The sequence below is a fragment of the Quercus lobata genome, chromosome 2, assembly GCF_001633185.2.
Source record: "Quercus lobata isolate SW786 chromosome 2, ValleyOak3.0 Primary Assembly, whole genome shotgun sequence".
NCBI lineage: Eukaryota > Viridiplantae > Streptophyta > Magnoliopsida > Fagales > Fagaceae > Quercus > Quercus lobata.
Window position 1 is genome coordinate 102920795 of NC_044905.1, and position 25525 is coordinate 102946319.

Below are 25525 nucleotides of genomic sequence, written 5' to 3' on the forward strand. Positions count from 1 at the left end.
ATTTTAATATTTTACATCATTTTTCTTGGTGAAGATTTTGCAAACCCTAAACATGGTGATATGATCTTTAAATTAAGCAATAGTATAATCAAGATAGTAAAATCTCTCTTTATTTATTTTTTCTTTTATACCTGAACAAATTAGAATGTGAAAGCACTATTAGAGCATGCAAATTTTGCAATGACACAAAAAATTTAAGATATTGGAATGTATCGAAATGTGAGAATGAAATAACAAGTTGACTTACAAAGAATACTATGAAAACCATACAGATTTCGTGCATCAGATATCTAATCAAATTGTTCATGAACTTGAAAGTTTTTGAAAAAATATATACCAAAATGAAAGATGAGAACATAGATAAATTGCTAGAAAAATGAAGAGGGGGGTGGAGAGAGAGTGTAACTTGGAGAATTTAAAATAACAGTTTAATTGAAAAAGGATAACGTATTAAGAAAACGGTGAATTCATGCTGGAAATTTAAAAGACAAACAAGTTTTTTTTTTTTTTTTTTTAAGAAGACATTGTAATCAAATTTTTGATAATGAAGATAATAATAAATGATGAAATTAAGATAAATTACAAAAAGTGAAAATTCAAATCAAGGAACCGTTTAATTTTAGGTGAATTAGAATTTGGAATTATTTTTAAGATTTATTTAAATTAATATTATTAAAAAAAGTTGTCCGTCAAATCAATTGATAACTTTAATATTTATAATGACTTTAACACTTGGTGAACGGTTCTTTTGTTTTGTATTCGATCTCCTTTTGTAAAATAATATCAATTTTTTTTTTTTAAGAAGAAAAATAATATCAATTGATTGAGCAAAGCACTGACCCAGTCACCATCGTGGTTCCTAAAAATGCCGCTTTCTCATGTTGTCTAAGGAAGAATCATTAGTGTTCTGTTGAAAATGGCTAGTGCTGGGCTCGATCCAACTGGCCCAAAGATATCTACCCCCATATTATAACTTGGGTTATATTGCTTTCACATTATCACATATGATTAAACTTGAGTTCCATTTAAGGTTTACAAAGATCATCTTACCAACAATAAAATAAATGGCCAAGACCTATAAATTTATTTGTCTCATTGAATGATCAGACCCATGAATTAGCTTCTCAAAAAAAGACCCATGAATTAACTTATTTTGTCAAATATGTTTTCAATACTTTTTTTTTTTGAGAGATAGAAATGTTTTCAATACTTAGAGAACACATTATAAGCCTTAAAGAGTATTTTTCTCTTGTGCGAAACTCTATGAATGTGTCACACTGGAAAACACAGAATAGAGAGTTCTCAATAGTGAGAATTGAGTTAAGAAGTTGAGCATAGTAAATATGATCATCTAGACATAGAAATCATGTCGAACCTTGTATATTCTTCGGCTTTCTTTAATTGCTTCCTAAGATTTATTTAAATTAATATTATTAAAAAAGTTGTCTTTCAAATCAATTGATAAATTTAATATTTATAATGACTTTAACATTTGGCGAGCAATTTTTTTTTTTTTTTTGGTATTCTCTTTTTGTAAAACTTTAGGCCATGTTTAGTAACTATTTTAGTTTTCTATTTTCATTTTCTTGTTTTCAAGGGAAAAATAAATTTTAAAAAAAAAACAATTTTTTTTCTATTTTCAAAATGAAAAACACATTTGGTTAGTTGAAAGGAATAAAAAATTTTCCAAAAACAAAATTCTAGAAATTTATTTGGTATTTGTTTTTGAAAAAGTTGAATTTTTTTTGTTTGGTTAATTTTTTTTTTTTTTAAATTATATCTATTCTAATTCAAAAACATGTTTGCTCCAAAGTATTTAAATCCTTGCACTTAGAGGAATTATAAAATCAAATGTTTTGTATATAACATTCAATCCTGAAACTTTAATCATATAAATAAGACTGAAACTATAACACTTTAATCAAGTATTATAAAAGATAATCAATAACTAAAATTTACAACGTGGCATCAATGCCAGGGAATCGATTTCATCCAAAAAAAAAAATTAACATGACATGAATGATGCCTATTATTTGCCAACATCAATCTTGCGATCTAATCCCTGTAAGTTGCCATAGCTTTAGCAGCTTGATCAGTTAAGTCAATATTGTGCAATGGCTTACTTGAATTATTCTTATCTTCACCTTCAACAGTAAGGTTATCAATATTGAACTAAGTAAACAAGCGATCATTTCTTGTTGCCATTCGAATGAAGTTATGAATTGTGTAACAAGCTCTCATCACATTCCCTTGTCGACATGGTTTATAACGGGGCATCATTTTTAAGACCGGAAATCGTGCCTTTAAAACGCTAAAACATCTTTCAATTACATTACGAAGAGAGGAATGTCTATAATTGAAAAGCTCTTTAGCACCTTCAAGATGATCCCCACCTCAAAAGTCTCATAGATGGTATCTTTTAGTAAGGTACGGAGGTAGAAACCCAAAGGTGCATAGATAACCAGAATCCACTAAATAATAGCCACCTAACAAAAAAATAATAAGATAGAGAGAAGTATGACATGATGAATGGATTAAACTTGAAAATTGTAAGTATGTAAGTGAGGAAACAATATATCTTACCAGATGGAGACCATGGGAAATTATTTTCTGGTCTTTGAAGTGCATCTAAAAATACTCATGAGTCATTGGCTGTACCCTCCCAACTTGTGTAAACAAATGTAAAATTCATATCAAAATCACATGCACACATTATATTATGGACGATTGTGGCCTTTCTATTCCTATAACTGACTTGCTTTGATGCTGGAGTCCATGCACTGAAATATATTCCATCAATTGCATCTATATATTTCTAGATAAAATATAAACACAAGTATTAACATATGCGAGCAAATAATATTTGTATAATAAAATGAACAGTAATTTGGGATTACCTTGAAATATGGAAAGAAGTTGGTATTGTTAGCAATATGTGGATGCACTTCATTGTTTTGAGAATAACGTATAATGAATTTTCACAGGCAGCATATTGCTCTTACAGTTTCCTTAAATTGCCTATCCACTGTCTCAGTTGAGTGTTGAAAACGATCTGCTATTAGCCTTATCCTCACATTATGTCCCACTATTAATAAGAACATACCAACTGCCTCCTCCATTGTAATCTAGCGTGAGTTTGTTAAGAACTTATGTGTTCTCAAATAGTTACAGAAACTTGTAAATGTTGGCCTATCCATGCGGAATAACTCATAACACGTTCGAGGATTGCCATTCAATATCTCTTTTATAAATGCATCACTAGTCAATATAGAGATACGTTAAGGCTCCTTAGGAATATAGTTGTTTTTATTCTCAACAAACATTAGCAAGAAGAAAATATCATCGTCCTCTTCCTCATCTGAAGAGGATGAACTGCTATTATAATTTGGTTGAACACTCATCCTGGACAATTAAACAGCAAATTTGCTCTCAAGTAGTGCTTTTTTATTAACATAAATAAAACATAATCAACATAAATAAAATAGATTACCATAAAATAATTATAAACCATCATTTAACAACGTTAAATAACAATATAATAGTACCAAATCATAGTTCAAAGACATTAAAATAAACATAATCTAATAGGAAATTATTGTTTTGACATAATCCCCCATAGCCTACTCAACCAAACCATCCTCCTGGCGAGACTTATGTTAACAAAGATCTCTCTATCATTAGGATCTTGCTTGAACTTCTCAACAACCTTCATAAATATTTCATCATTGACTACTTCCATGGTCTCAAGGATATTAATGCACTTGCCTAAGGAGAAGTCATTTGTAGGTGCAGTATTGCTACTAACTTCATCAATGGTATACCTCTTATACCTCTCATAACTTCATTCGAATTGCCTATCTGCCATATTTCCCTTATTGATCTCTTTCAGCATTATGTCAATAAATAGTTTCTCAAGTTGTGGTGTTCAAAGTTTATTGTCATCAATTGAATTATTTCCTTTCATCTATTATAATACAATGAAACATGGAAACAACTAAGGAACAACCTCAGAACACATGCCAAACCACCAGATCAACAAATACATAAATAAAAGGAGATATTGACATTAAATTTTAGATAAAATTTGTATTAACTGTTGAAAAAGAGAACAAACTTAAACCATTGCATAGTTGCTGCACAAGGATAGTGTATTATATGAAATCACCTTGTTAAGAAATTCATTACAATACAAAAAGATATCACATAATTCACAAAAAAAAAAAAAAAAAAAAACTGTAATATTTTGTGTTTCACGGCTCCTATTAAATCTCACATATTTTGTGTTTCATACGGCACCCTTTTTTTTTTTTTTTTGATGAATTATATGGCACCTGTTAAATCTCATACTGCAATTGCACTGTTATATACCTATAAAACTGGAATCCTATAAATTAGGATAGTATTATATGCCTATAAAATAAACCAAATGTGCTAACACTATTATATACCTATAAAATAAACCAAACATACTATTATATCACATCAACCCCTAAGATGGATTCTGTAAAGCTCGTTGTCCTTGTAACATTAGTTTATTCAAAGTTAAAGTAGGTCTTATTTATTTAGATACTAAAATATTATTTTATATGTGTACCTTTGACTGATGGATCACCAAAAGCTGTAAAAGATTAAGCAAATCTGCTAATAGAAAATAGAAATATGAAATTAGGGAGTGGGTTTTCAGTACCTAACACCCTTGTCTCTAGTTTCGTTCTCTAGCCTCTCTGTGATAAACTAGAGGCACAGCAAAAAGAAAGAAATATATAGCAGGATTTGTGCGGGAAATTTTAGTAGAAAGTAGCTGCAAAGATTGAAATTATTATGTGAAGTAGCGGCAAAGAGAAAAAAAATATATAAATAAAAAATCAAAGTAAGTTTAGTTGGACAATTCGAACCAGAGAGCTGGTTAATTAAAGTTGTAAAATAACCTTTTTTTCCCGTGTTTTCACAAGCCTAAAAAAACACAAAACTAAAAAGAGCCCTTTGGTTGTTTTATTTTTTCTTTATAAATTAGAAACAAAAATTGTTTTCTATTTTTTGTAGTTTTGAGCTTACCAAGCAAGTTTTTTGTGATTGGAAACAAAAAATAGCCCTTGAAGACAAAAAACTAATAAAAAAATAGTTACTAAACATACCCTTAATTTTCTTTATAATTTCCTTAAACCTTAGGGAAGTAGGTGTAATCTTCCTTCTTCTTCTTTCTTCTTCTTCTTCTTTTAATCAGAATTTTCCCCTAATCTTACTCCAATTGACTTACTCATATAAGTATTCATGTGAATGGCCAAATGATTTGCCATAAAATAGGTTAGACAATTTGGAATTTTTTTTTTTCTCCTTTTTCATCTATAGCCTATATGTACAAGGAGAGGCAATTCTCTTAGTTTTCTCTGTTAAATGCGGGAATGCATTCCATACTCTTATGCAACAATTAAAAAAAAGTATCATTTCATTTAGACAACTGTTGATCTGGCTTAACAACAAATCAACAAACCAAGGACGACTATTGCTAACATCAATAGAAGGCGGCATGACAATGACACTGACAACAAGCAAGGAAGCCATAAGCGTGAGAGATGGGTACTATATGGGTCCTCTCTACAATTGACGTCTCATCCAAATCCAATTTCTTATTCCTTGAAAAGTTTTTTTGATACAAGATAGAATTTATACTCTAGCATAATCTAAGTGTATATGTGTGTGAAGGTCCCTTCTGGAGACTTGAACCCCGCCCCTTACTCCCCATACCCCACAAGCATTTATACTTGTAGGTTGAAAACCTTAAAGCATCCTCATCAAAGATTTCAAAAAATTTAGCATTTATTATCTCAAAAACTTACTTTATCAATTTTAACACATCACTTTACAATACACCTAATATCAAAGATTTTATATTTTTTACCACTTCATTAAAATATTAATTTTTTATTAATTTTTATTCTCATTCACATCTGTTTCACTACCAACAAACCCACTGCCACTGCTAAAACCCGCTGCCACCACCGCAGACAGCCACAGCCACAACCACCACCACCAACCACAACCTCAACCCCCAACCACCAAAAGAATAAATAAAATAAATAAATAAAAAACCCACGGCACAAACCGCTGCCACCACCGTGGACAGCCACAGCCATTGCCACCGCCACCAACCACAACCTCAACCTCCAACTGCCAAACCCATGGCACAAACCGTAGCTAAAACCCATGACACACACCACTGCCACCATTGCGGACAGCCACAGCCACAACCACCACCACCAACCACAACCTCAACCCCCAACCACCAAAAAAAAAAAAAACCCACAGCACAAACCGCAACCAAAACCCACAGAACAAACCGCAGCCAAAACCCACCACCCAGCAACCCCGATCTAAACCCACCAGCAGACCCATCACATCGAACCAAATAAAAAGAGAACCACAGCCATCGAACCCAAGAAGAACCACGCAGAAAAAAAAAAAAAAACAAAAAAAACAAAAAAAACAAACAAAACAAAAAAAAACAAATAAAACAAACAAAACAAAACAAAAAACAAAAAAAAAAAAAACAAAACAAACAAAAAAAAAAAAACAAAATAAAAAAACAAAATAAAACAAAAAAACAAAAAAAAAAAAAAAAACAAAACAAAAAAAAAACCTCCATCGTCGCCACCAGACCACAACCATCGGACCCACGATCCATGACCACAATCATCGGACCACAGCCATCAGCAAGCCACAATCACCAAAGCACAATCATCGGCGAAGCACAGAGAGAGAAGAGAGAAGAAGTGAGAGAGGAAAGAGAAAGATAGAAGAGAGAGCCGTTGAGGTGAATAAAAAAGAATTTTTCTTTTACAATCCAGCGGTCTCAAATATGAGATTGTACTATAGCTGAATCTTAAAAATTTTAAGATTTAGCATATTTAATGTAGAGGTGTTTTTATCATTTGAGGTGCTAAAAATGCTAAAAAATAGCATTTAGCATTTTTAGCACCTTTGATAAGAATGCTCTTAGGATTATTTTCCATTCAAAATTCTCACCTGTTTTGTTAAAATGTTTGAAATTGATTATTTATTTAAATTTCATGGTAAAATTTTAGAAGTTTTGATTTCCCCCGTCAGATTTTGTGGTCACTACTGTTGTTGCTGCTCTATCAAGTGCCAAGCCCGAACTGTCATCATTGGGGACAACAATGAGATGGAAAGCTCAAGTAGAAACTTTCACTTTTTTGTTTACAAGACGAAAATCGAAAATGGGTGGTTCTTTTCCATTCGGACTTACCAAACACTGATTTCCCCAAATAGGGAGAAAAGAGAAGGGATGTAGACAAAAATATTGACAAAACCGTTACACACCTATTGATGTGGAAGATTATTTTTTGTAGGTAAAAAGGTAATGTCCTCTCTATTGCTTTTCTTCTCTCAGATCTAGATGTCTTTGTTGGATATTTTCTTAACCAGTTGAGCTGCTCCAAGGTTGGTTTCAAGAATTGTACCACTGCTCACTCAGTTACTCTATTAATACTATGAGGAACTTCCCCATCTAGTCATTAATTTTTATACGTATTCTCGGTCTAATTTGAATTTACCTCTTAAATTACTTTTTGTCAACTAGTAACAGTTAATAACAATATTCCACTGAAAATTTGTTGTGAAAATGTTATGGGTATAGCATTTTATTTATCATACAACACAAAGAATTTTTTTTTTTTAAATTGTTTTTTTTTTTTTTGGGGTAATGTTATATGGCATGGATAAAGAGGAAAAACAACAAATTCAACGTCATAAATATAAATAACCTAAAGCATCTTGTTTAAGTAACAACGAAATATTAACAGAGAGGCATCAAAAATAACAAAATCTTCTCCAAGATTAGTGACACTCCTTCCTAGAGCATCAACCACACCATTTGCTTCCCTGTAGCTGTAATGATTTACTTGGTACTGGGGGGATCCTACATTCCTATTCAGAAGGGCCCTGCAATCATCAACCATAGGAGATAAGGATCTAGAGGTGTTGGTTCCTCTATTTATCTAATTAACAATCAAGGAAGCATCCATTTCAATTTCAACTGAGGAGAGGTGAAGTTGAATGCAAAGATTTAGGCCATCTCTAAGCACCCATAGTTCTGCAACCACGCTAGTGGGAATACCAATTGATTGGGCAAAACCACTGACCCAGTCACCATTGTGGTTCCTAATAATGCTAACTCCTCCAACTCTCCTCAGGTTGCCTAGCGTAGAGCCATGAGTGTTTTGTTTGAAAATTGAAACAGTTGGTGCTAGCTAGGCTTGATTTAAGTGGGCCGAAGGTCTCTCCCCCATATTATTAAACTGGGGTCATATTGCTTTAACATATATATGATCAATCTTGAGTTCCATTTAAGAATTTACGAAGATCATCTTATCAACAATAAAATAAATGGTCAAGACCTATAAATTTATTTGTCTCAAATAATACATGGGGTTTACCAAGAATGTTTGTCTCATTGAATGATCAAGACCAAAAATTAAACCACTTATTTAACATTGAAATGTAAAGATTTTAAGAAATTTATGTTGGAGTTAAATTATGTTAATATTTCTCTGTATTTGCTTAATAAGGTGAGACTTCATGGAATAAGGATCCTCTGAAGTTCGTAAATTTACTCTTAAAAACGTAATTCACAACTCTGGCACTGATAAATAGATACTATTAGATCGACTAGAGTCTCTACAATCCCTTCAAAATCAACAGACGCAGTGGGATTGACCAAAATCTCCACAATTCCTTCAAATTCAATAGATATCAATAGATACAAGAGGAAGCTAGAAAAGCCTTTTCATGTTATTAGTAAAGCGGTAACATGCCCTTTATTGAAAACAGCCTAGCTAACGAGTTTTATTTTGATTGCAGCTTGCACAGGCCGGGGCACTCACATTTTTTGGCTGCTTCATATCATTCTGGTAATGGATTGACTAGAGTCTTCACAATGCCTTCAAAATCCATATGATAAACAAGAGTCTCCAAAATTCCAAGAATTTTCAAAATCCTTGGTATTGATCAAAGGGCAAAAATGGTAAATACTATCTCTAGTCGAAATTATTAGGGCACGTTTAGTTGACTGTAATAGGCACTGTAATATAATAGTTATTTATATGGTTTAACTATTCAATAGTTTGATTATGTTTTTATTATGGGGAATAGTCATTCCTTATGAATAGTTATTCTTTAAAATGAAGAATAATTATTCCTCTCTAAAAGAGTTGTAATAGCTATTCCTTAGTAAATGTAATAATTTCTAACATTAATATATTTCCAAATAAATAAACTTTCCATATCCACCTAACAATTATGGAAATAAAAAATCATCAAAAAATAACTCATCTCTCTAAAATTTAAAATATATTATTTTCAAGGAAATATATTTGTATGAATGAGATATTTCCTAAAATAGATCATAAGTTTTATTCTAATGTTACAACTCACAACCAAACTAATGAATAGATTTAATTATTCCATTAGAACAACTTTTATTCTTGGTAATAAAGATTACTATTCCTGTTGTAATCCACATTCAGTGTACCAAATGTACCCTTAGTGTTTTACCACTGTTTAAGAAATAGTTAGTGATTTACCACCTTTTAAAACTCAAGTTGTGAAACTCGAGTTTTACATGTAACTCGAGTTTCAAAAATTCGAGTTCCATAAAAAATGCCGCTGACTTGTTTTGTCTAAAAAAATTAACAATAAACAATGTCCTTAGTACATCTATTGAGCACTATTCACTCAATACATCAAAAAAAAATCATATTTTATTCACACATTGGGAAGGATGTGTTAAAATATATATATATATATATATATATATATACGTATTTATTTATATATATATATATATATTTAAAGAAAAAGAAATAATATTAAAACATAATAGAGATAGAGTATTGAGATTGATATAATTATCTATAAATAATAGATTAGCTCAACTAAAAAAAAGTGAGTTTTTTAAACAAAATTCACCTAAAAACCTATTTAAGCTGATGTGAATTCTGAGATAGAGAGAGAGAGATTTTCGCAAGTGCGGTCACAACAACCTTGTTGGTTAAAGAGGAAGAACTTGGTGCCCATACCTACAACTAGATGGATGGGTGACAATTTCTGCGAGTGGTTTTTTCCTCTAATTTTGTTGTCTGTTTGGTTACCAAGAATTGGAAAGCGAAATTAAAATTGGAAAAATGAAAGATAGAAAATAATGAAAAAAAAAAAAAATGAAATACTAACATGACATATAAATGGCCACTAAGCTACTGAGGTTCTTCTAAAAAATAAAAAAGCTACTAAGGTGGCCATTTTATGTAAAGTATTTTTTATACTGATGATATGACTCATAAACATTCCATTACACAAGGCAGCAATTTTTATGCATCATATGATTGCAGAAGGTGAATTTTTTTTTTTAAATAAGAAAAATGTAACATTTAAACAATTAAACGTGCTAAAAAAGTCAATAATTAAATTGGGACTACTAATTTGTTAAGAAGCAACATGATTAAATGAAATCAACCATAAAAAGTTGAGAATCATAGCAAAAATGTCTCTCTCTCTCTCTCTCTCTCTCTCTCAGTATTCACATCAACCTCTGTAGGTTTTTAGCCAAATCTAGTATAAAAAAACTCACTTTTATTAGTTTAGCTAATTTACTATTTACAGCCAAATTTAGTCTAAAAAGCTCACTTTTATTAGTTTAGCTAATCTATTATTTACAAACAATTACATCAACCTCAGTACTCTATCACTATTCTATTTTAATATTATTTCTTTTTCCCCAAATATATATATTTTTTTAACCCATCATTCTCAAAGTGAATTAAGATTTTTATTTGGTGTATTGAGTAAATAGTGCTCCACATAGATGTATTGAGGACATTGTTTATTAAGTTTTTGAGACAAAATATTGAGATTGATGTATTGAAATTTTGGGTGAGTTTAGCAATTTTTTTTAATTAAATGTTACTTTTGTAGGAAATTAACACAAAATTCTCAAACCTATGACAAAAAAAATAGAGAAAACACACGCCAAAGAAAAATAATCACACACACAAGACAGTATTTACGTAGTTCGGCAATTTGTCTATGTCCACATAGTTGCAAGGATTTCACTATTATTAGGAAAAAGTACAAAGTGCGGCATTACAGATTTTCTCTCTCTCAAAACTACATCAAGAAACCCTAATCACCAAAACAACGATTTCTATATCCTGCGCACAGGATTAACAATAGGCTATCAACCCTAGCCTCTGCTCCATGGATTAAGCCTCAGAAAATCTCCCATTAAAAAATCATGTAACATCATTTTGAATCGAGTTATCATTCGGATCAAATACAACTAAACTCCACAAAACCCAACAACTTTAGCTAGGTTGATGGGAATGCTCTGAGCTCAGCATAGACTTTCAGCGTAGCTAAAGAAATGTGACAATAGAATTCAAAGATAATTTTTGGTAAAAGGCCGGTAATATCCAAGAAACTAATATTTGTGAAACAAAACAACAGAATCGTTTATAATCCATTAAATCAGTTGATCGGAAAAGATTACTCATGTTAGGTCATTACTTTAGTACATACAACAGTTTTGACCATGTAACCATGATAGAATTCTGGTTCCAATAAAAAAAGAAGGGCTCACAATTACAGACAGACAACCAACGGTAATGGACTACATTAATCTAGAGCTTTACGGATCCAACTTTGTAGGATTGCAGAATGGACTTTTCCCCATGTTCATGAGCTCGGATTTCATAAGCATTTTGTGTTTGGGAGTATCAGAAATCTAAAAACACATTACTCTTTTTTTTTCTTTTTTTCTTTTTTACAAATGTGTGTTGGAAAAAAGCCCCAACAGCAGCATGAGAAAGATACATCAGGCTAAAGGGCTATATTAAATGAAAGTAAGGTCTCATCGCCATAGCATCTACAAGGGTATAAGAATAGCCAACAGAAATTGGTCTAAGGATGCCTCAGTTTTCACACATTATCATTGACATTGAAACATTGAATTTGCCTAAGGCAATGCACAGACTAATTTTTTATTAGGGAACATTTCAGGTGCTCAGCAATCCCATATGTCAATTGGAACAAAAATTTCATCCAAATAACCTGGACGACCATTGCTCCACTCCAGCGCTTCCCACCAACTTGTCTCACCCTTGATCTTCTTCAAACATTGACTAGATACTTCCCCAACTAAAGGGTTCTTAAGCTTTGGGCAAGCATAAAAACTCAACCATTCCAATTTTGGAGCAATGTGTAAACCTTTAGAGATGCTAACTAATTCAGGCATGTAATGAAGTGAAATCTTCTTCAATTCTGGGAGAAAATAAGAGATTTTATGCTCAGCAGTTATATCATGGCTTACTATGCTTTTGATGGAGGGGCAGTCATCAACTTTAAGCTCTTCTAAGTTGCACAGGTTAGCAAGCAACCCTGGTGTGAAAATAGTGGTTAATTGGGGACACGTGCACAATGTCAAGGACTTGAGACAAACTAAAGACTCCGGCTGTAGTGGCCCCTCCCACATGCTCCTTAAACTCTCCATATAATATACATACATGTATTCAAGTGAACCAAGAACAATTTTTTCAGTATCATATGATTCAGATACTATTTCATCGCTATCATCTTCTTCATAACCATCTGCTTCATCTATAATCACTTGAACCTCACTACATTCCCCCATAACTAAGCATTTTAGTTTCACCATATTTTGAATCCCAAAATTGGATAGCTTCTTAACAGTTGCATGCCTATCCAAGAAAAATGCTGTGGCATGTTGGAGTACCTTCTTTATATCTCTAGGAACATCCACACCATTTATGTATTTCAAGCATCTATCCCATCGTTCCAATTCAAACTCAACATCACGGGGGACTCCAGACATAATGCGCTTGACATGACGGCCAACAGTAAATCTGAAATATAACAGCGATGGGATATTCCACTGAATGTGACTTAAAAGTTCCACCCTTTGGAAATAGAATTTAAGAGAGTACAACCTCTTTAAGGTGCATACTTCATTAACAATATCTTCCACACACGCATCCCACCGCTCATCATCTGGATCAACATTAATATCCAACTCCTCTAACTGAGACAGTACAGAAATTACCCCACAAGGCACCACTGCATTTAATTGCATGGCTTGCTTACAATTACTCTGACATTCACAAAATGAAACTTCCAAACATGTCAGATTAGTTAGCTTCTTAATATCCGGAGGTAAATCCATAATCTCTGTCCCTTCAAGACTAAGAACCTCAAGCTGCTTGAGTTCTCCAATTTTGGGTGACAACACCATGAAACAATGACAATCATTTAGAAAGAGTCTTTTTAGGCTGACCAATCTGATAATGGAATTGGGTAAAGACTTGATATTAGTCCCGGATAAGTTCAGGATTTGAAGAGCAGGCATGTAATTAAAAAATGCGGGAGGAATCAATCGCAATTTGTAGTTTCTTTGAAGGAACAGTGCAGACAACTTGGGACACTTTGGATTCTCTGGTAAAACAGACAACTCATTGTCCATCAAGTAAATCTCATTGGCATTTTCCCAATCCTCATCCTTTGGTGGCTCAGTTAATCTTAAACCAACCTGCATCAGAAATTGTTGAGCTTCCTGAGGTCGATCTGCTTCAGGCTCCATCTCTTTGTCTGCAATCTGAAATTTCATTTGTCCACTAGATTCAGCCATCTTAACTGCTTCAACATCAAACACTCCTTGAGTTTTCAAAGTACTTACTGCTTCTTGTTCCATTTCCTCAACCTGTAAACCCTCTGGCCATCTTTGTGAAGCTTCAACCTCAATAAATTCAATCTCAGATATTGTTTGTTTACTTGAGTTAGATGCCGTCTCAAATGCTTCAGTGTCAAACACCATTCCTAGAGGCGGTAACAGTATTTGTTTTTCATTTTCTTCTTCCTCAAAAAAGCTTTCAGGTGGGCCAGTCAAATCCAGCTCTGTCACTGATTTTGCAATAAAAAATTAATTAAGATTCACAAAGATTTATAGTAAGTAAATGTGAAGTTCACCAAGTAAACCTAAATTGATTATTTTCAATTTATAAAATAAAAATAATGGAATTTGATAAATATAAGTCAAATAAAGTAATTATCCTCCTCCAAGAGAACAAAACAATCGCCAAAAAACACATAAAAATTTATTTTAAAAGAAAATAAAATCCACGCAGTGGAAAATACCACCAACAGATAAATTTCAGTTTAAGCCAATTTTTTTCATCACTAAGGTGCTAACTAAATTTCCTCAACCTGCATAATGCTTAGCATTTCATCTTTCACACAGGCAATTCCAACCTCATAAATTGGACAACTAAGGTCAAAGACTAACCAACATAAAATTATGATCTCAGAAGCAGCTAAATAGAAAAAGGATTCACAGTGAATTATCTGCATTTCCAATTATTGAGCTCTGCAATAACAACTCAACCAAAAATATATTTTCCTAAAACTTATCAAAACCAACTCCAACATAACATTTATTCCAAAACAACAAGCAGTATCAGAGCCACGTTCGACAATCTTATTTGGGCAATTTCAGCAGTCATAGAAGGACAATTCAAACTAGAAGATGACATCTTTTACTGGACAAAGTTCCAGTGTTTCACTCTCTGTTATTCCAATCTTTGAAGGAGAAATTTACAAATTTTCGAAGGTTAATATGGAGACATTGCTCTTGTCAGAAGGGCTGTGGAACATTGTTGACAAAGGTTTCAACAAACCTGCTGATGAGAATCAACTTTCAGAGGCAGAAAAGGAGAAACTTGAAGTGAATAGAATGATGTATGCCAAAGCTCTCTCAAAGCTGCAAAATGGAGTCTCTTCCACTGTTTTTCCAAGAATTATTAGAGCCACAACAGCAAAGCAAGCTTGGGAGGGAAAGTCTGCTGCGAGAGTTTCAAGGTAATAGCAAGGCAATAACGGTAAAATTTCAATCCTTGGAGAATTTGAAAATCTGAAGATGAAGGAATCTGAATCCATAAAAGATTATTTTTCTAGAGTCATTGAGATTGTTAATCATATGAAAACTATGGAGAAGAAATTTCAGATCAGAAAATTGTTGAGAAAATCTTAATAAGCTGGCCAGAAAATTAAGCTTGCAATTGAAGAATCCAAGGATCTTGCTACTATACTGTTGAACAATTGATGGGCCCTATTGAGTCTCATGAGCAAGGAAGATTCAGGCATGCTGACCAATCGCAGAGATCATTCAAGAAGGGCAATTCAAGAGAGGAGCAAAAGATGACAATCAAAGAAGATAAAAGAAAATTGATTCCAGCGAGAAGGAAGATGACAAAATTGAGAAAAGTACTGCCTCTGACTCCAAACCTCCTTGTAAAATTTGTAAGACAAATCATGCAACTTCAAAGTGTTGGTTCAGTGGAAAGCCCCAATGTCATCACTACAAAAAGTTTGGCCATATTGAGAAATTTTGCAGGTTCAAGGCTAATAACCAAGCAAATTTCGCAGAGAACAGGGATGCCGAAGAAGGAAAACTATTTTTTGCTTGTCATTCATCCATCCATCAAAGAAGAAGACAAAATTTGGCACCTTGATAGTGGCTGTAGTTATCACATCTCAGGAAATGAAAGAAGATTTATTGATATGGACACTTCAATTAAATAGCTATGCACTGTAGCTGAGTAGGTAAAAATTTTACCTATACCACCACTGATGTATCACATTTTTTGTACATGGTGGTGCTAAAAATAACTATTTAGCTTTTTAGCACCACCATTAGTAGTGCTCTAAGGTATACATGGGTAATGGAAAAATTGCAATAGCCAAAGGAAGAGGAAGTGTTTCTGTATAGACAATGAAAGGAAAAAAAAATGTTTGTGATATTTTTTTGTCCCTGATCTGAAACAAAAGGCAGCTGAAGATGGTGGCTGCACTATCTATGATGATAACAGGAACTAGATCTTGTGATTGCTAATGTCAAGCTGAAGTTTTGATGGATACTCAGTTCTGGCACAAAAGATTTTGTCATCTTAATTTTCATGGGCTGAAGCTACTAAAGGAAAAAAAAAAAAAAAAAAAAAAAAAAAAAGTGGATGGACTACCAAAGATAGAAACCAACTTGTGAAGAATGAATAATAGGAAAGCAACATCAATGGCCATTCATTAAACAAAGCTATTGGAGAGCAAAGGAGCCATTAGAACTCATTCATACCAACACGTGGAAAAACGAGAACTCCTCTCAGCCAGCACGGATATTTTCTGACCTTCATAGATGATTACTCGAGAATGACCTGTGTACTTTTTCTGAAGAAGAAATCAGAAACCTTTCTAGTGTTCAAGAAATTTAAAGCGTTCGTAGAAGAGCAAAGTAGCAGCAGTATCAAGATTATTCATGATGATAGGCAAGCACACTCAACAGTTTGAAGAATTTTGCAAAGATGAAGGAATTTGGAAGCAGCTAACTGCTGGATACAGTCCACAATAGAATGAAGTCGCTGAATGAAAAAACAGGACTACTGTGGAAATGGCAACATTGATTCTCAATGAGAAAGCCTTGCCAAAGAATTTTTCACTCAGCCGTGTACATTCTCAATAGATGTTCAACAAAGGAAGTGAAGAACAAAACTCCAATTGAAAATGGAGTGGAATCAAGCCACCTGTAAGGCATTTCAGAATTTTTGGAAATATTTGTTATTCTCATATACCTCAAGAAAAAAAGAACTAAATTTTATAATAAAAGTGAAAAATGCATACTTGTTGGGTACAGTTCAATGACAAAATGATATAGACTTTATAATTTTGAAAGTAAAAAAATAATCATTAGCCAAGATTTTTTTTTTTAATATATATTTTATGGGAAGGCTTCTGGGGATTGAAAGAGAAGAAAGTGCCGGAAAATGCCTTTGTGATTGAAGTGCAAGAAAGTATTCCAGCAGTACAATATGAAGAAGCTTCTCCACAGTCACCGATGACTCCATCAAGTTCAAATTCCAGAGAAGAGTTCAAATTCCAGAGAAGAAGTATCTTCGCCAGAAACTCCTTCAAGAAGGATGCAAAGATTGAGTGAAATATATGAGTCATGTAATTATTCTGTAATGGAACCAGAAAGTTTTGAAGAAGCTGACAAACAAGAAATGTAGATGAAGGCAATGAAAGAGGAGCTTGGCATGATAGTGAAAATAAAAAATGGGAGCTTGATGATCGTCCAAAAGAACATGATGTCATTGGAGTAAAATGGATTTACAAGACCAAGCTCAATTCAAATGGGAGTATTCAAAAACATAAAGCAAGGCTTGTGGCAAGAATTTACTCAAAAGCCAGGAACTGATTTCTTTGAAACCTTTGCTCCTGTTTCAAGACTCAAAACTATAAAAACAATAATTTTTTATTGATAGAGAATCGAAATTTTTATTGACTAGAAAAGTACAGTGTTTACTATAGTAAACCCACTGCACTTAAAATGAAAACAAACAAAATCAAAGAGAAGAGATAACAGAAATTATTGTAGTCTTGAATGAAGATAATTATATGTTGAGCAAACCCAAGGATTTTTGATGAAAGGGGAAGAAGACAAGGAGGATAAAAGCAAGCCCCTCAAGCATGTTACAGTGAAAATAATTAATAGTTCACCTCAAAAGAGTTTGAAATAAGCAAAAGTGAGCCTACACTTTACGTCATGAAGAAGGCAATCCGTATTCTCATTGTTTCTGTTTATATTGATGACTTAATCTTCACCAGTAATGATGAGAAGATGCTCCAAGATTTCAAGAAAGACAAGAAGAAAACTTACTAGATGAGTGATTTGGGGCTACTACATTGGTTTTTGGGAATTGAAATACCTCAAACAAAATATAGGATCTTCATTTCTCAAAAGAAAACTGCTGAAAACATTTTCGACAAATTCAAGATGCTTGGTTGCAAATTTGTTCCCACCCCCTGATTGCAAATGAAAAGCTGAAGAAAGAAGATGGTGCTAAAAAGGCAGACGCTAGAATATATAGAAGTCTGGTTGGTAGTCTATTGTATCTAACAGCTACTAGACCTGACAGAATGTTTGCTGCAAGTCTAGTTTCGCTCTTTATGCAAGAGCCAAGATAGCATCACTTTGTTGTTGGAAAAAGAGTTTTGAGATACTTGCAAGGAACTCATGATTATGGGATTTTCTACAAAGCTGGAGAAAGTTCAAGTCTAATTGGTTATACTGGCATGATTGTGCTGGATGTCTAGATGATATGAAATGCACAAGTGCCTACTTTATCTCTCTTGGTACTGGCATATATGTTCATGGACTTTGAAAAGGAAAATATTGTGGCACAATCTTCTGCAGAAGCAGAGTATGTGGCAGCAGCTAAAGCAACTTCACAAGGAGTGTGGCTAAGGAGAATTCTTAAAGACATCGGAGAAAAGCAAGAAGGCACTACAATGTTGTTCTGCAATTACAATCATCAATTGCTATTGAGAAGAATCCAATTATTAATGACCAAACAAAGCACATTTCCATAAGAGAATAAATTGAGAAATGTGAGATTCAACTCGAGCATTGCAGAAGTGAAGAACAGCTAGCTGATATTTTTATCAAGACTCTTCCAAAAGAAAGTTCTGCAATCTTAGCAAACTTATTGGAGCAATTAAGAAGTGCATTAAGGGGAGTGTTAGAAATTAATGCACCTTCATGAACTTTCTTGAATCTTCATGTATCTTTCTATTTCCATTGAACTTGTTTTATGTGTAGACACAATTTAAGTGTTTGATTAGTTCTAGAATGGCTCTAGAATTGTCTAAAGGAGCCTATAAAGATGTGGTTTGTAGCTTCACCTATGTAAGCAAAACTGAATAATTTTCTCATAGTGAATTGTCTGCATTTCCAATTATTGCTCTGCATTAGCAACTTAACCAAAAATATATTTTCCTAGAACTTATCTAAACCAACTCCAACAAACCATTATTCCAAACCAACATAGGATCGATGAGTACCACTAAGCTGTGACCTTCCATTTCCCCTGAATCTTCCATTATTGACCCTTGTGGGAGGTTGCGAACTCTCTCCTTTGTGATGTGATGAGAAAGGACTGAGCTTGTAAATAGCTCAATGATTCTTTCAAGGATCTAATTCTGATTTGAGAGAGAAGAACTTACATTCTGCTCCAACGACTGCACCTTCTGCCCCATTCCCAAGCTCTAATACCACTTTGGTATGTAAAAGGGGTTTTCCTTCCTTATTGTGGCCATTGGAGTGGAACATAGCCAAAACAAGATAATTGGGTTATTACTTTGAGGGAATCCGACCTCCAATAAAAGAGTTAGAATTTCAGTGTTTTTTCTGCCCTTTATTCACATAGTTCCCCTTTATTTATACAGCTATGCTCAAAAAATCAAGCAGAAAAAATAGGACCCATTACATCAACTACCAAGGAACTAGGAACCCATAACAATAAAGACTCGGCAATTTAATTTCCTAAGCACTCAAACTTATTGCTAACATTGACATGTTACTGCAGGTCAACAATAACATTTGACACGTTTAAACAAAACTAACACATAACAACTCAAACTAACATATCTTTCATGGTGAATTTTGATAAGGAAATGAGCTCGATTCAGAGTTTAAAGAGAACGGAGATAATATGAAGGGAGTGAAAATATATTGTTCTAAATAAATCTTTTGCCATTCAGCAAAAAAAAAAAAAAAAAAAAATCTTTTGGTTGAGTTTATTTACTTCTATGTTTTGACAAAAGACGAATATATTTGAGTTGTTCTGAATTGCAAGACAAGAGTTGTGGCAATGGGGATGGAGCTAGTAATCTTGTGTTGGTGGAAACCATAGCAATGGCAGTGGATTGATAGTTCAAGTGATGGTAAGGGGCTAGTAATGATGGTCCAACGAGAAGATAAAGTGACGATGGTGGTAGAAAATTGGCAATGGCTATAAAGTGGTTCTAAGTAGGTTGTTAACAATAGTGATGATGACAATGAAAGCACAAAAGCTATGGAAATGGCATGACTTCAATTCTTGTCATGATTGATGGTTGCAATAGTGTGGGTATGCACCAAGCCTTTGCATGATGAAAATTTTTTAAGAGTACAAATAACATTCACGGTAATGCAAATAACTTTCAACAAAAGCTTCAAAACCCCACTCACTAGCTGCAAACATTTAAATAGGATGTTAATGTTCTTAAGTGGTTCCAGTAAACGCTAATATTTTACATTTTATCATTTATCAAATGCAGAACAAATCTAAACCACTAAATAGTTACATAAACTACCTTAAATGTCATATTATACACAGCTCTTCCCTACATCCAGAAATTTTCTTTTTATTTAGATAGGTAACACAACTCACACACCTACATAGGATTGAAAAAATGCTTCTCAATGGTCAGGGTAAGACTAATCCAAGATAAAACTGAAAAATAGCTTATATGGAATGTATCCAAAAATTTAAATTTATAAAAAATAATAATAAATAAATGGGAACAAAATACTTGTTCAATTGATCCAATGCAATGCAAGGAAAAAAAAAAGATATTTCCATCAACAACCATTTAGTGAAAAAAAAACCCAAAGAGAGCTAAAATGAAAAATAAAAGATGATAGGCCAAAAATGTACTGATCCCTTGTGATTAAATTAATTGATTAATTAGCCAAGTTATTAATTAATCAAATTAACATGCAAAGCACGTGGTAGCACAAACAAATCACCAATTAAACTAAGTGCAGCGGAAAATAAATTTGACACGGTAATTTGTTTACATTGTGCAACTTGTGAACACTTTGATAGCCCTTAAAACAATCCTTTTATATGTCTAGGGTTAGGAGAAAAGAAAGCCCAAAGACATTCAAGGATTCCAAGAAAATCATATCAGAATTCTGGAATTCTTAAACCTCAACAGATAGGAGCTATCGAGCAGGTGTCGAGCACATGGGCTGAAACAGCTTTCTTAAGCTCGATAGATGCAGCTGTCGAGCCAGCTGTCGAGCTTTAATGAATTTGCACTATTTAGCTTATTTCTTGGATAGACTTGAATGACTTTAACACTTGATCTTGAAACTTTGTTTCTTGAAGTATTAAAAACACCTAAATCTACCCAATTACAAGTAAAGTGCGTTTTGTCAAAGGATTAGTCAATTTCATAAAAGAATGACATATGTCCTTAACAAATGAAACACATATGTCCTAACAAAAGAGGTTGAATAGGTGAGAATGCCTTTATCAGGATCTAAACTATTGGCTCAACATTTTTCCATCCACAAAACTCAAGGAAAGAAATATGAGGGATAATTATATGTTCATAGCAACCCCAGTAGAACTAAATTCTCACATACACTTATACCGAGAGAAGGAGAAAGGAGATCAAAGTTTCAGAAGTTGCTAATTAATTCTTATAATGAGAGTAGGACTGGTTTTCTCAATTTTTATTTGCCAAAAAGAAGTAGAATAGGTGGAATGCCTTGATAAGGATCTAAACTCTCTGCTCGGCATTTCCCCATCCACAAAACTCAAGGCAAGAAACCGAGAGGATCCTTATACGTTCAGAGCAACTCCAGTAGAACTGAATTCCCGATACAAATTTTCAACCGCTTGAAGGAGAAAGAAGATCAAAGTTTCAGCATTGTCTAGTTAAGAACAGTAAAAGATAAAATGACAGGATCTAAATACAGAATAAGACAAGGTTAAACTTTTCAAAGTAAAAAGAAGAACATCTATGAAAATGACAGGAAAAAAGAGGGAGAAAATTTTGGTATGGTGAGGAGGCTGTCATCTTTTAAAATTAAACTATCTATAATTACAAATGTATTGAATAAGAGCTGTTATAAATAGATTGAAAGAAATAAATAAATAAAATAAGACCTTTGAACACAAACAAGAGCAAGAGCACATGCAAAGAGGCAAGTTATATAACCAATGTTGGCTTCTTTGTTGGACGTGGCCCCAAGGAGAGAAGGCTTTGTTCCTAAATGGAATAACTGTTAAACAGTAGCAAGTAGCATTATTGAGTTGATTACTAACTTATAAAAGGTTAAAACTATATATTAATTGTTAAAATGAAAAAAAAAAAAAAAAAAAAAAAAAAAGAGAGAGAGAGAGAGAGAGAAGATATTATACGATAACTAAAAAGGTAACGTGGGGTTTTGGGGGAAAAAAAGTTTACCTCCTAAGGTTGCGTTTGGCATTGGCTTAAAAAGCTAGCTTTTTTTACTATCCAGCTTATTCTTGCTACTATTCATGGGTCTCATTGCACTTTTTGGTACTATTCATGGGTCCCACTGTACTATTTCAGCCACTTTTTAGCTTTATCTAAAATACTTTCAACAAAAAATTTTCAATTTCAGCTAAATAAGTTGTTCCTAAACAGACTTGAGTATATTAATGTGATTTAAGATATGTATGACAGAGCGTAAGATGGTAAAAGTGTCACTCGAAGAGAACTTTTCTTGCAAAATGTTTTCTAGATTTTGGCAAATGTTGTCTAACTTATCTTTTCTCCAAAAAAAAAAAAAAAAAAAAAAGGTAAAAAAAGTAGTCTAACTTATCAATCAACCATTGGTTATATTCATACCTCCGGATCTACCCCAAACTCGCTTATCTAAACTTGTTTCTTCAGACATGAAGGAGCCAATCCTATGTGATGTTGGGGGCAAGTCTTTATTAAACAAGCGACAAAGAATAAAGCCACCCTGTAAAAGGTAAAATGGGAATGTAATAAATTTTTTTAAAGTAATGTTGTAAACATAGCATTTCTCAATAACTTTATTCGAAACTAGGAATGAAACAAGTACACAGGAAGTGTTCTAGAGGTACATCATACTAAACATTGATATGTAATAATTCAAGAGATAAATGCTAAGAATGTCACTCAAACAATCTGAGCATATATGACGCCAATAATTTCTAGAAAGAATGAAAGCTTTTGAGTAACTAACCATGAAAAAATATGTAATAGACTAATAGTATATTGATATGCAGACAAGTATAACATTGTTGATGCAAGCTGGCAAGCCTATGGTTATTTTACAAATATAGTTAGATGAAATGATTATAAAGTGAGAAGATAATAACCAGACAACTACTAAGGAAAGAGAAAGAGGGAGAAAGTAAAGAGAAAAGAGGCAAGAAAACATAACAAAAAAGCTCTTCGTTTATTTATTTTTTTTTTTTTACGTCAAAATCTTCACCCCTTTTAACGTCCTAATTTATCCCTTTCATTGACTTATTTACCTACCCTAGAACTAGTCACACTAAAACTCACTTAGCCTAACAGATATGGATCCTATGAAGTGCAGGACACACTTTAAAGGTAGAATAAGCCACTCGCATGAGGTGCACAGTCTCGTTACTCAAACAAACCAAGCAAAGTCACGAAGAGTAGCAACAGAAAATGAAGAGTTAAAAGACAAAGAAGAAGCCATCCTCTCTCTCTCTCTCTCTCTCTCTAAAAATGCATGCTTTTAATTTTCTTCTTGAACTCAATTCAGTGCAAAAACAAACAACAAAGCGAATTAGTTTCGACAAACACATTTACCTCTTAAAGATGTATTTCTCCCCAATTTAATTGAAAGCTTTCTAGACCAAAGTGGCCAATTTTTCAAATATTTCTGCACGTGTATGTGTGATGGAACTGTATATGCTTTGTTAAAGCATGAAATGGTTCTTATGGAAAAACATCAACGAGCCACCGGATGAATTAGAAAAAAAATCTAGGTTCGGAACATTTTGAACTCATGTTATTTCAAAATTAGTGACAGATTTTTTTAGGAAAAAAATATGTTGGGAGCAGTCTTTTTTTTGTATATAGACCATCCACTCATTTTACTGTTTACATGTCAAGATGTGCCCACAATAGCCTTCAAAGCTAGTCTTACACTTTAAGAGGAGACAATTCCCTTAATATTTCTAGGATGGCCAAACCCATTGGGTAATGGATAACCTATCCTACCCGGCTCGAAAGTTTCGTGTAATACCCAGTTCATCACGGGTAAAAGGTAATTGAGTAGGATTTGGATATTACCTGAACCCAGCCTACATTTATATTAAAAAAAAAAAAAAAAAAAGAGATGATTAGTTCTTTCAGTATTTCATGGATTTAATACCAGAAATTATATCCCTTGGGTGAATTTTTTGCATTCACCTTAAGTGATTTTTAAAAAAAATTATTAAAAGATTTGTAAGGTTAGGTGTTTAGTCTTTAGTTGTTGGCTCCTTTATTTTAGCACCTGATATGGTTGTTAGTTAATAAGTGGTCCTTGATTTTAGCTTGTGCTTTTTGCTTTAATTAGGAACATATAGAAATATAGTACTAATTTAATTCTTTATCCTAATGTATATTATTATTCATTATTTAATTGCTGGTTGACCGGATTTTTAAATTTGAATTGCATCTTCTATATATATTGAGTTTTATATTAATATTGATTGAGTACAGTATTAATGATGACATTGTAAAGTCAAAAAGTATTAAGAAAAGGAATGTATTGATAACTTAAATAATTACTGCCAAAATACATTTATTATCAAGATTAATTCAAACTTTTTTAATTTTACAGTTTAAACAAAAAACAAAAATTACACAAACTCATATATTTAACAAAAAAAGATTCATAATACTATAAGATAGCATTTGGTACGGGAGAATCCACATTACCCCTAGCATCCAGATCCTTGGAAATGTAATGCCTTGCAATTTGGATGTCTAGGAATGTAACTATTCCTATATTTGGTTTAATTGGGAATCTAATAAGATTTCTAAGAATGTGAGATTATAATGTTTGGTTTATTTTTAGAAATCTTAACTGAATTATTTATTTTTCCCATTCTATTCTTAGATTTGTTAATCCAATATAAGTCTTTTTTTTTAAAAAAAAAACTTCCTCTAAATAAATAATGAAAAACAAATAGTCCTTTTTTAAAATCAAATACAAGTAATAGGCTCATGCAATGCATAGATGAAAACCATATCCAAACTAAAGAAAATATTTCAATAAACCATATTTCCTTTCTCATTTTTATAAATCACTAAAACTTAATGGCGTTATTCATTTTAACCGTGAAAGAAAATATCTTCTGTTTTCACAAATCATTATGCAGGCAGCCAGACAGATATGTAGCTACCATGAAACCCCCGCAAAATATATATGGCATCTACTCATAACATTCTTCCTAACTATATTATATAATCACAAAATCACTACCATTATGAAGCATCCCCCAATTAAATTCATGCAATTCATTAAGGAAACAATATAATATTATAAAGCATTCTCAAGAGTGTGAATAAGCTATGATATACCTGGGAACTCGCTGAAAGCTTTTGCGGAAACAATATAAAACAAAATCATATTTTCATTTAAAGATCGTTGTACCACACAACCATGGATTCTAAATAGAATAAAATTGCGTACCTCTCTTAGCAACCCAAGCGTGTTGCCTCCCAAGGTATTCACGTCTCTCTCTCTATTTCTTTTGAGTTTTCAGAAGACTGCAGTATCACACAGTAGTTCTGATGGCCAACCACTAAATATGATATTATA

General features: G+C 32.9%; 1 protein-coding gene across 1 annotated transcript; it reads right to left on the reverse strand.

The window, feature by feature from the left end:
- Positions 1-11829: 11829 nt before the first annotated feature.
- Positions 11830-22672, reverse strand: LOC115977628 (disease resistance protein At4g27190-like). The gene is made up of 2 exons (XM_031099608.1): positions 22558-22672; positions 11830-13983 (listed from the first exon to the last, which is right to left on the reverse strand). The coding sequence occupies exons 1-2, from the start codon at positions 22604-22606 to the stop codon at positions 12074-12076; spliced, it is 1959 nt and encodes a 652-aa protein (XP_030955468.1). The 5' UTR covers positions 22607-22672; the 3' UTR covers positions 11830-12073.
- Between the last annotated feature and the right edge of the window lie 2853 nt (positions 22673-25525).